This window comes from Hibiscus syriacus, unplaced genomic scaffold (assembly GCF_006381635.1).
Source record: "Hibiscus syriacus cultivar Baekdansim isolate YM2019G1 unplaced genomic scaffold, ASM638163v2 tig00110597_pilon, whole genome shotgun sequence".
In the NCBI taxonomy this organism is placed as follows: Eukaryota; Viridiplantae; Streptophyta; class Magnoliopsida; order Malvales; family Malvaceae; genus Hibiscus; species Hibiscus syriacus.
Window position 1 is genome coordinate 8,183,827 of NW_024062795.1, and position 13,100 is coordinate 8,196,926.

General features: G+C 34.0%; 2 protein-coding genes across 2 annotated transcripts in view; one reads left to right on the forward strand and one right to left on the reverse strand.

The window, feature by feature from the left end:
• The window catches only part of LOC120134529 (gibberellin 2-beta-dioxygenase 6-like), a 50,527-nt gene that overhangs the window by 14,138 nt on the left and 23,289 nt on the right, over positions 1-13,100 (forward strand). Inside the window, exons 3-5 of the mRNA XM_039150955.1 lie at positions 7,953-8,415; positions 8,551-8,875; positions 8,977-9,276. Of these exons, the coding sequence (XP_039006886.1) occupies positions 7,964-8,415; positions 8,551-8,875; positions 8,977-9,261 (1,062 nt within the window). The 5' untranslated portion in view covers positions 7,953-7,963 and the 3' untranslated portion in view covers positions 9,262-9,276. The remainder of the gene's footprint in view (positions 1-7,952; positions 8,416-8,550; positions 8,876-8,976; positions 9,277-13,100) is intronic.
• LOC120134527 (pentatricopeptide repeat-containing protein At1g61870, mitochondrial-like) lies at positions 9,925-11,387 on the reverse strand. The gene has a single exon (XM_039150953.1). It carries the CDS (start codon positions 11,301-11,303, stop codon positions 10,116-10,118), a length of 1,188 nt encoding a protein of 395 aa, XP_039006884.1. The 5' UTR covers positions 11,304-11,387; the 3' UTR covers positions 9,925-10,115.

Below are 13,100 nucleotides of genomic sequence, written 5' to 3' on the forward strand. Positions count from 1 at the left end.
ATCATAGAAGATGTGATTAATATATGCTTATAATTTAAGGATGAAATTATAATGTTTAAAAGTTTAAGGATCAATTAAAATGAAAGATATAATTTAAAGATATTAGACACAATTTAACTTCAATTAAAAATAAAAATTGGATAAATATTAAATATAATTTATATTTAAACTATGATTTTCATTCTAAAATAGTCATCAAACTTTTGAGCATTCCAATTTCATTCTTGAATTATGATCATTTTTCTAAATTAATCATCAAACTTTTAAACCTTTTAATTTCTTATCAAACTATGGGATAATTACAATGTAATATATGTTCAGAATCTTTCTTCGTCATTAATAATGCATACACCTTTCAGATTCAATTGTTCGAACACGAATCCTCTAAAAAACAACATTCTATTTTACCATCGAGTTCACTTAATAGATTTATTTTAATTTCAAATTATTTAGACCAACCGTACAATTAAATATAATTATTTTTATTAAAATATAATTTTGGTTGCAACATGGCTGCCTTTGTCCCAAATGCATGCATGCACCTTGAGGCAAAGAATTGCTTTGTATGATACAAAATAAATATAATATGATTTATTTAGTATATAATATATATATAACACAATTAAATATATATTTAATAAATATTTGCATATAAATTCATTATCACCCTGTCCATAATCATTCGTTGTAAAGGATGACAAAAAATTAATATTTATATTTATATTTTTACATATTTAATAATTTATTATGTCTTCAATCAATGGAACCGACCGACCCCAGGCAAAGATGTATTAAAAAATATACAATACTAATATAATGAAATATGTTATAATATGAGTTTTTGTTAATAAAGGTCAAACATCCCTGCCTTGGGCTTCGATTTACTATAATATAAATTTGATAAATTCCTTTATTAATTATTTTTATGCTCTTCAAGAGCATCTGATACTCTGCTAACAATAATATGCCACCAGAATATTTTATTTTATTTATTAAAATAGAAAATCCTCACGAGTGCCCACAATTTCTTATAAATATATACTATGGTTCGTAATATAATATAACTAATTTTTAACTATTTATTAAAATTCATGTATGATGAATTTGAACAATGAAATATTTTATTATACGTATGATATATAAGTTTATACGCTTTTTTTAGAGTTTCACTTGAATTTTATTGCACTCTGATTTAAATATTTGTGGTATAATTTATTTAGTAAAAAATAATTATTTTTTGAATAGTTTGGGTTGATTATAAGGTAATATTTGTTCAAAATTTTCTTAATTAAATTGACAGTACGCACACACACTGCAAACGTAGTTATTCGAATCCAAAACCTCTAGAAATAACAACATATATTTTCACTACTGAGATCACTTGGTGGGTTCAAGAAATAATTTTTTTAAAAATAACACGATATAATTTAATTAAATTAAGATGTATATGTATATTCCTAGTTATATACCTTCTACGAAATTCTGTTATATTTTTTTTTGACAAAATAAAATTTTCTTTTATATTCATATTTAATATATCGTTCTTCTAATTGTTTATCATAACCAAAAAGTATATATCAATAAACTCTTAAAATTTTAATTAATTATATTTATCCAAAACATCTTGATGGGGAGCGGCTTGATTTCTCCATTATGTCGCATGACGAGCAAACAGAAGTTCGTTTCGATAAAAAAAATACTTAGAAGTTTTTATTATTAAACCAACTTTTAATTAAAAATTATATTTAAATTTAATTTATATAATTTATTATTATTATTAAACTGACAAGGTAGTTATATATCTTTTTGATATAATTATTAGTATTCAATATATTAATCAATTAATCTGAATCGAGTATTGTAAAAAAAATCGAAAGAAAAGTCTCAAAATAGATGAAATAAAACAAAAGTTTAATAAAAAATAAGTGCCTAAATAATGACTCGAAAAACGTTTTGGTGCTTAAATAACTTTTTTGCTAAAAAAAGATGTCTAACATTTTCTCAGTTATACTTTTAGGTGTCTAGCATTATATTTTTTATTTTTATTTTTAAATTTTTAATAATAAAAAATATTATTTTTAAAAAAAATTAAAAAAACTTAATTTATTTGTAAAAAACCCCAAACTTTTAATTTCATTATAAAAATCTAAAAAACTAAAATATATCATTTCAACCCCATTACAAATTGTCTTCAGTCATTTTCAGACACCATCGTCTCTGAACACTTAGGTTTCATTCGAAATTGCACGGTGGTTCGAATGGTGGTGACAATGTGGCTTATGGACGTCGGGATCGGTCGGGATCGAAGAAAAACAACGACAATCCGATGAATCTTTGAACGTTTCTCTACGGAAAACGGTGACACTTTACGACCATTATGTTGTACAGTACAAACACCTAAAAATCTCCAATGAAAACGTTAGACACCTATTTTTAATAAAAGTTTCTTTAACCACTAAAATGTTTCTCAAAAAAAAGTTTGTTAAAGATTAATACAAGAGCTGTGGAAAAATTAATCTTCATTTCTCAACTCACAAATTACAATCTGTTTACATATATATATATGAACCTTTTCAATCTAACTGCCTAACTAACTTAAAACTACTTGTAACAAACTATTAACAGAAAAACAGATTACAAACTCAACACTCCCCCTAAAGTTGGATGTTGAAAAACATTTTCAACTCCTAACTTGGATAGTAGATAACTATGTTGCTGACTTCCCAAGGCCTTGGTCATGATGTCTGCAAGCTGTTCATGTGTTGAAATATGTTCCGTTTGAATCATTCCTTCCTGTATCTTTTCTCTCACAAAATGACAATCAATTTCAATGTGCTTTGTCCTTTCATGATACACTGGATTAGCTGCTATTTGAAGTACAGCTCTATTGTCACAGTAAAGTTTTGCAGGCTTCAAACCCTTTATGCTAAGCTCTGTAAGCAAACCTTGCAACCAAACCAACTCAGAAGTGACCACTGCCATAGCTCTATATTCTGCTTCTGCCGAAGACCTTGCTACAACATTTTGTTTCTTTGATTTCCACGAAACCAATGAATCACCAATCTTAATGCAAAAACCTGTTACAGATTTTCTTGTCATCGGACATGATCCCCAATCTAAATCACAATAGGCTGAAAGTTGGCAAATCGAAGAGGATTTTAACAAGATTCCTTGTCCTGGTTCCTTCTTGACATATTTAACTACTCTTAAAGCTGCCTCCATATGAGACCTCTTAGGTTGCTGCATGAATTGACTAAGAAGATTCACTGCATATGTAATATCAGGTCTTGTATATGTCAAGTAAATCAGCCTCCCAATAAGTCTTTGATAAACTGACTTTTCAACAAGATTATGTTCATCTTCATTATCCTGCTGCACAATCTTATCATAGTCCAAAGTAGTCAACTTCATATTCTGCTCCAGAGGAGTAATAGCAGGCTTTGCTTCCTCCAAACCAGTATCTTTGATTAACTGTAGTGCATACTTTCTTTGATTCAAAAGTATGCCTTCTTTTGACCTCAATACCTCTATTCCTAAGAAATATTTTAACTCCCCCAAATCCTTCATCTTAAAACGACTATTCAACATTTGCTTCAATTCATCAATCAATTCACTATTATCACCTGTGATTACCAAATCATCAACATAGACTAATAACAAGGCCATTTTACCTTGTTGTCTCTTGATGAACAATGAGTAGTCATACTTTCTTTGAACATAACCAGTCGAGACCAATGCCTCTGTTAATTTCAGATTCCACTGCCTGGAAGCTTGCTTGAGACCATACAATGATTTTTGCAGTCTACACACAATCCTCTCCCCCTGACTGCAAAAACCCTCAGGTAGTTGCATATAAATTTCCTCATAAAGATCTCCTTGCAGAAAAGCATTGAATACATCCATTTGCAATAATGGCCAATGAAGAATAGAAGCAAGTGCTAAAATGGTTCGAATAGTTACCATCTTAACCACATGAGAAAATGTGTCAACAAAATCAATTCCCTCCTGTTGATTATAGCCTTTAGCAACCAAGCGAGCTTTATATCTCTCAACCTCACCTGATGCTTTGTACTTAACTCTATAAACCCACTTACATCCAATAGGAATTTTTCCTGGTGGTAATAGAACAATGGACCAAGTTCTATTAGACTCCAATGCATGTATTTCTTCTTTCATAGCTTGAACAGCCTCAGAATAAGATTGAGGCTCATAAATTTGAGATATGGAAGACAAGCATATTTGAGTGTGAATTGGTAAGTGAGAATAAGAAAGAGAACTGAAATTTGAAGAAGAGGATTGACAAGAGCAAACAAAGTTATTTAACCAAGTAGGAGGCTTAGATACTCTAGAGGATTTTTTAGAGGGAATAGGTGCACTTATTGAAGCAGAAGACTGAACTGAAGTCTGAGAGGTGTGTTCATCATTATCGGTACTCAATGCAGTAGGAGTAGTATGAAGAGAGCTAGAATGTTGAGGACTTGGAGTATTTAAAACTAGGAAATCATCATCATGAACAAGGGTAGAAGATGGGAAAAAGGTTGGATCAGAAGTATAAAAGGAAGAAGATTGATGAAATGGAAACTGATTTTCATGAAACTTTACGTCCCTACTGATGAATAGTTTTTTAGAGTCAAGATTAAACAGCAAATAACCTTTTTGGGTTGGAGAGTATCCCAAAAAGACATAAGCAAAGGCTCGAACATCAAACTTATCATGAGGAGCAAGATTTGTTGCAAAACAGAGACACCCAAAAACTCTAAAGTGTTTATAAGAAGGAGGTTTATGATACAATAATTCAAAAGGAGTTTTCCAACATAAGACTGAAGAAGGCAACCTATTGATAATATAGCAAGCAACTAACACACATTCTCCCCAGAATTTAAAAGGGACCCGAGATTGAAAACGAAGAGCCCGAGCAACTTCTAAAAGATGCCTATGTTTACGTTCTGCAACCCCATTCTGTTGAGGAGTGCGCACACAAGTACTTTGATGGATAATTCCCAAAGATACAAACAAGGGAGAACACTCAGAATTGAAAAATTCACGACCATTATCACTACGAACAATTTTAACTGAGAGAGAAAACTGATTCTTAACCATTAAGATAAAGGTTCGAAGATAGGAAACAACATCATTCTTAAGCTTCAATAAGTACACCCAAGACATCCTAGTATAGTCATCTACAATAGTTAAGAAAAACCGTTGACCAGCATGAGTAGAGATTCGATAAGGCCCCCACAAATCAATATGAATCAATGTAAATGGAGTGGTGGTCCTGGAATTGCTAACTGGGAATGGAAGTCTAGATTGTCTAGCTAAAGGACAGATAGAACAATATTGAACCGATTCATGATGCAAATTCTCATTATGAAACATAGGCAATTTTCTTAATTGAGAAGCTGGAACATGTCCTAAACGAGCATGCCAAAGACTTGTTTTATTTGCATCAACAGATTTACAAGTATTGAGAAAAGTTTCAGAAGGTGTACATGCATCAACAAAATGTTATAAGGTAGAAATAGAAAAAACAGAATTTGATGGAAACCTGAGCATGTATAGACCTCTATATTCTTTACCAATCACCCTCATCATGCCATTGCAAAGATCCTGCAATATGCAAAGGTCAGGATAGAACAAAACAACACAGTTTAACTCATGAGCCAGTCTTGAAACAGAAATGAGATTATGAGTAAAGTGAGGCACATGAAGAACATTAGATAATTGAAGACCATTTGGGAGCCTAACAGAACCTATATGTGTGACAACAAAGGATTTGCCAGTAGGCAGCTGAACAAATTTAGGCGTGGATGTACAGGGCACAAGATTGAGCATGCATTTTAAGTCTGACAAAATATGGTCAGTTGCTCCAGAATCCAGAATCCATTCAATTGAATTATAAGTAAGAGAACAGAAGGTACCTGTCAGATTCACAGAGGAATCTGGACTGGAACTTTGAGCTGAATATCGATTTAGAAGCCCCAGAAGCTGTTGATACTGTGCAGTTGTAAAAACTAATGGAGCTGGAGTAGACACCTCACGATCAGAAGGAGTCACCATAGCAGCTTGGGAACCCTTCTTCTTGTTGAATTTAAAATCAGGAGGAAAGCCAATAAGGCGATAGCAATTCTCTTTTTTATGGCCCTTCACCTTACAATGATCACAGATGCCAGTAAAACGTCGACGGTTGCCAGAAGCATTGGAATACAGTGTTGTAGAGTCCAAGAGGGGGACAACGCCAGATAACTGAAGGCGATGAGATTCCTCCTGACTAATCATGGAATAGGCGCTATTGACCGAAGGTAAGGGCTGCATCAACAGGACTTGACTTCGAATGGCAGTGTACGAGTCATTCAGCCCCATGAGAAACTGGAACAATCTCTGTTGAGAAACATGGCGTGAACTGGACTGAGCATTTTCACATGTACAGCTCGAGTAAGGTACCAGTGTATCATACTTGTCCCACAGAAGCTTCAACCGTGAGAAATACGCAGAAATAGAAAGCTCGCCTTGGACCATCGTGGTAATCTCACGATGAAGAAAAAATATGCGGGAACCGTCGACCTTGTCAAAGCGCTCCTTGAGATCGGCCCAAACGAACTCTGCACTGGAGGCAAAAACAATTCCAGCAGACAAATCCTTGCTCACCAAATTGATGAGCCATGACAGCACAAGGGCGTTGCATCTGTCCCACTGTGCTTGAAGAGAGGGATGAAAATCATTACGACAGTAACCTCCATCGATGAACCCTAATTTGTTCTTGGCGAGAAGTGCGATTCGCATTGAGCGACTCCAGACGGTGTAGTTATCTGGTCCAGACAACTGATGCGAGATCAAGATCGTACCCGGAGTGTCCGAGGGATGGAGATATAGCGGGTGATTAAAGTCAAGAAGCGTTGATTCGTTCATCGGGGCTATGGTGTGTGGCATCGTGACAGATGCGGCGATGAAGAAAGAGCAGAAAGGTAACCTACTTCAAGAATGAGGAAAAAGAAATGAAGCAATAGCAGACCCGAGAAGGAGAAAAGGCCCAGTGAAATTGGGCTAGCCTGATACCATGTTAAAGATTAATACAAGAGCTATGAAAAAATTAATCTTCATTTCTCAACTCACAAATTACAATTTGTTTACATATATATATATATATATGAACCTTTTCAATCTAACTGCCTAACTAACTTAAAACTATTTGTAACAAACTATTAACAGAAAAACTGATTACAAACTCAACAAAGTTTATGTATTTAATTTTGTATTAAGACTAAATCAAAAGAAAAAAAATCCAAACTTTTTGTGTGTGTGTGGAAATTGTTATATATCAGCGGTTGGCTTTTGGAAATACCATTATCATATAATATTTCAGTTAAAAATGGTGATTTTACGGAATTAATAATTTTAGATTATATAAGAAGACATTATGGAAACATCAATTTACTTTGAAAAAAATTATTCGATGAAATTCTTACATTATGTGATCCGGTGATAAAGATGAACAACTATCTTGTCATCCGATAAATAGAATATATTACATTGAGGATGAACTTGAATTACCTGTTTGTCGAGAATTATAAAAGACAAATAAATTTGTTCTCTAAAAAGAGTATATTCTTTCACTCACATTCTACTCTTTTAACCTCTTGAGAATATCTTAAATTTATTTTCTTCACAATTATATCTAATGAATTTACATGTTAAAAATGGGGCTTTGCCTATTCAATCAAAGCTTTCAAAAAAGTCGAATTTGAAGGTAGGTTTGCATCTTTTCTTCTTATCATTTTCCCACCTTCCTGCACCAAAGCTCCATGCTTCTTGTCCCAGACAATATAAGAGTGAAACCCTCTCCTTTCGGCATATGTCGACATTTGGTGGCTTCTCGCCTGTCGCCGAACCATATATAAACAGAGTTAACCCTTCAAGTTTCCACCCTGCAATTCACATACAAGAACTTGTGTTTGGTCCATTAGCAATGGTTCATTCAGATTCAGACCCACCTCTGCTCGACCATTATGGAATACTTTTATCATGCCACTCGACTCAATGCGATGAACCCCAAAGCAGAGTCACCATGGAAGAATGCCAGCTTCCATTGATCGACTTGTGTGCTCTAACAAGTGATGACGAAACAGTTTGCCGAGCTTCTGCCGCCGCAATTTGTAAAGCGTCGTCGGAATGGGGTTTTTTCCAAGTGGTGAATCATGGCATTAGCCCTCAACTAGTCAAGAAGATGAGGAGCGAGCAAGTGAAATTGTTCCAAACACCCTTTGAAACGAAAGCTAAAAGTGGACTTTTGAATGATTCTTACAGGTGGGGAAATCCTAGGGCTACTTGTCCTAATCAATTCTCCTGGTCGGAAGCCTTTCATGTCCCTCTCACTAAGGTCTCGGATGAAGCTTGTTATGGAGACTTCACGTCTTTAAGGTAAAAAAAAAAAACTAACAAAATACCATTTGTTTTTTTAATTCCCATGTCAATAATATCGTTCTTAAGTTTCGAACTTAATTTCTCTACTAGGAAAATTGACTTGTTACCATAATCCTCTGTTTTTTTTTACAGGGAAGTAATGACATGTTTCGCAGCAGCCATGTCGGAGCTGTCGAGGGTTCTAGCAAGGATCCTGACAGAGAACTTAGGCCACGGAAAACAAGCTCGGATCGACACTATATGCAACGAAACGACATGTTTCCTTCGCCTGAATCACTACCCAGCATGTCCGATAACTCCGGAGATTACCGGTCTAGTGCCCCACACCGATAGCGATTTCCTAACGATTCTTTGTCAAGACCAAGTCGGAGGGCTTCAACTCATGAAAGACTCCAAATGGGTGACTGTCAAACCTAACAAAGATGCTCTCATCGTCAACATCGGCGACCTTTTCCAGGTTCATCAAACAAAATAAAACAAATCCAAATTTGTTCTTTCACAGGCACAATTTATCAATTTGTCAGAAAATCTAAATCTTCAAAGTGAAAAATTTTACAGGCATGGAGCAATGATGTTTACAAAAGCGTGGAACATAAGGTGGTGACCAATGCAACAATGGAGAGATACTCCATTGCTTATTTCCTTTGCCCTTACTATGATTCTTGGATCGAGAGCATCGTGAAACCTTCCATTTATAGAGGGTTTACTTTCGGAGAATATAGAGACCAAGTTCAAGAAGATGTGAGAAAAACAGGGTACAAGGTTGGCCTTCCGAGGTTTCTACTTAAGGGTTCAGATGATAACACCGGATTATACACACCGAGCATCACGGCCAACAGTTAAATGAGCCTTTTTACATAGAATATTTGGTATCGGATCTAAACCCTACACAATCCTACATTTTCTTCTCTTTAGAAAAATATGTGTTCATTGTATTCTTCATTTGATTAAAAGAAGGGAGATATTGCATTTTTGTGGTTTAATAATGTATATGAAATTATGGCTATACAACACAGCATGACACCATTAGACATGACCAACATAACACGTTCTTTCATGTGTTTTCATGTTATTTTGTAAATGCCTAATATAAAGAAATATGAGTCTAAAATACAATCATTTAATATAAGAATAAAAAATATCATAAATCGATTGTAACCGAAAAACTTTCTTAGAACATAACTCTTTAGAGTAATATGGATAAAATTTAAGTTGAAACTGAAAATATTACATTCTCCATAATAAAACATTTTCGGTTGCACCCGAAATTATTACTAATCGAATAACTTTTTAGTGTATACATGTAATATTTTAGGTTAAAACCCGTCGCATTATCGGTTGTAATCAAAATTATTATCAATTTTATATTTTTTTATGTTGGACATGATAACATTTTAGAGCCGCACAACAAAACTAGCACAACAAAACTAGCGGGGGAAAAAACAACTATAATAAGAAGATTCCAATAATTATTACTACTAAACAATAATTCTTTTCCAAAATATCTTCAATGCAAAAAATCAAGATTAATATGACGCAATAAAATTGTTAAATTCAGAAGCTTAATATCCATTTCACCATATAAAAATGACCATATCTTGTGATAACTCAATGGATGAAGTCCAACTTGCATGGCTTCTGTGGAGGACGACAACCCTTCAAAGCTTTGACCAGACCTCACCAAAGCTTCAGTAGTTTTATAGAGGAAGAGCAGCTTCAACTTTTCCCCATGATTCTAAAGCATCCCCTTTAAGCTTCTTTTTCATTTTCTCGACAACTTGCTTAGCTTCCTCCGACCTCGACCTTTCTACCAACCCTTTAACCAGACCCTCCATGGCCTCAAATGGTGGCACCCATTTCCTCTTTATGATTTCCTTACTCATTTCCAAAGCCGAATCCAGCTCCCCTTCATTCACCATACTCCGAATCAAACTATAATAAGTAAACGAACAAGGCAAAACATACCCATCACTCAACATCTTACCCAAAACCTTCTTAGCCGATTCCGAATCTCCTATCCTACAAAACCCATCAATGATAGTATTATAGCTAGCAGCATTTGGCTTCAACTCTTTTGAAACCATCTCATCTAACAACTTCTTAGCCCTAGCACATTCTTTGCTCTTGCATAGCCTTGAAATTCTATGGTTATAAGTAGTCAAATTGCCTTCAATCCCTTTCTTTAAAACCTCTTTCATAACTCCATCAAATCCATTTTGATCCCCATTCTTCAAGTAAGCTCCTAGCAATATGTTAAAAGTATCAATATTTGGACTCACACCCATTTTCTCAACCCATTCCCGTGCTGATTCTATCTTATTTTCTTTCACAAACGCTTTCAGCACCAAGTTATGTGATACTACCGTTGGCTTAACGCCGATCTTTGCGGGAAGAGTGTTGAAACAATCGTGTAATTGCTCAAACATCCCATTGTTAAGATAAACCGTAAGAATAGCACAAAGAGATTTTTCAGTTACATTGGAATACCTTTTCTGAGACAATTCGTCGAGCATTTGGAGTGCTTGTTCGACCATCCCTGCATTTGAGTAAAGCATAATGAGACGAATCCAAAAGCCTTCGGATTTGAGGGCGGGGGTGTTCTGCGAATTGAGCTTTTGGGTCTCGAGGAGGCGGTCGACGAGGTCGAGGCGGTTGGCTCGAGCTAGCTTGCGGATGGAGAGGTGGTAGATGGGGCGGTGTCGAAGGAAAGTCGGCAAATGGGAACATTGTTGGAAGATTTCTGCTAATTTTTCAGGGTTCTTTTCGGATATAATGGCAGATTTTGCAGCTTTGAAAGAAGGAAATGGTTGGTTTTGTTTAACAGTATGAGTAGAGAAGAAAGATTTGGGGATTGCTAGTTTTGAGTTCCTGAAGATGGAAGCCATGGCTGATGTTAAAAAATGAAGCTTGAAAAAAATGGGAGAGGGATTAGGGTTTTAGTATCTCTCCTAGAAAAGGTCAGAAATTTCTAATATGAGCATTTAACTCAAAGTAATACAAAAACTACACTCTTTTTGGGGCGTATTTTAAGTTTGGCCCATTGGAAGTTTGCATGATTGGGTCGAAATCCGTATAAACACATTAAAATGTAAAAATAAAAATAAGTTAAATACCATTTTGTCACTCATCTATACTTTATCAAATAATATGATCATCTAAAAAAATTATTATCAATTTGATCATTTAACTACACCCTCTCATAGTATCATACAATATGGCAATTTAAGAATTTGTACTACCAATGTGACTATCCAACTTTCTTATTGTCCCTCACATCACTCATTATCATCATAGAATGATGATGAGGCATGAACTAAACAATAGATGTGTAACACATGTTATTTTCAAAAGAAAATAAAAAATAACAATAAAAAGTAAAAAAAAGTTAGGATAATAGATTAATTAAATTAGGCTTAATTATAAAATAATTGCGTAAATTATATTGCTTTTCATGAATAAGTGTCTACATTATTTTTTGAATGATTATGATATTTAACGTTATAAACGTTACCACTTTAGGTGTCTGAGCCGTAAAAACTGTTAATTTTCTCTGTTAAGTGACACATGTCACATTCTAATAATTAAAAAAAATTAATTAAAAATATATTTGAAAAATACACAAAAATTTCAAAATAGCCTCAAAACTTTGAAAACCTTCATTTCAACCTCTAAACCTACGTCGTCCGCCACCCTTGCCATCAACAAAGCTCTACCCGACCTCACCTACTCTCGGCGATCAATACCCATATGAAATCGCGACCTATCAACGATCGATCAACGTTTTGTACCCTGCGAACCCTAGGATGAAAATCGCAATCTCACGCGATTTCGACGATCAATCGATAACAACTATGACTGTATATGACTAGGAGGATGGCAGGGATTACATCAGCGACGGCGGTCGTGGCCGGAAATAGCGGCGAGTTAGGATTTAGGATTTCTATGAATTTGTTTTTTTAAAGAAAGATAAATTAGGTTTTTTAAAAATGTAATAATATTTTTAAATTAAAAAATTTAAAATTATCAAAATATGACACGTGTCACTTAACAGAAATCATTTTAAAAAAAATACTATAGACACCTATTCATGAAAAACGATACGATAGTAACATTGGATCAACTAGATATGATTAGATGCTCAAGCCACCGTCGTATAAGAATGAAGGTTATAAAAGTTTATTGTACGCGCTTTAACATGTCAATGTGTAATGAAAGGTGTATGAGTTATTGGCTACACGTGAGAACCATTCACCCATCTTTTAATCTTTAGAATTGATAGATAGATCCAACATGGGACGATGATCCATCCAAAATGACTGTCAGATTAAATGATACCAAACTAGGAATTTAGAAATAAAAAAGTCGAATATCTATTAAAAGCTCTCAGTTTATATTTTTTTCTTCTATAAATTGTTAATTCAATATTTATTAGGAGTAAAAATTTTCTTCTCTTCTCCTAAATAATAATTGTTAAAAAATATAATAAAACTAAAAAATCACATATATATATATATTTAAATTGACACATTACACGTATATTGATCTATTTATATTACTTTATCATTCAATGACGATAATGGGCAATGGATTTAACTATCACCTTGGATGGATCATCAAACTCTATATTATATATAAGTTATATCTTTAGTCTTTATATTCTAAATTGATCAATTTTGTTAAAT

What these genes read in the sequence shown, in the direction of transcription:
- LOC120134527 (XM_039150953.1), bottom strand. Translation starts at nt 11,303, where the DNA reads ATGGCTTCCATCTTCAGGAACTCAAAACTAGCAATCCCCAAATCTTTC.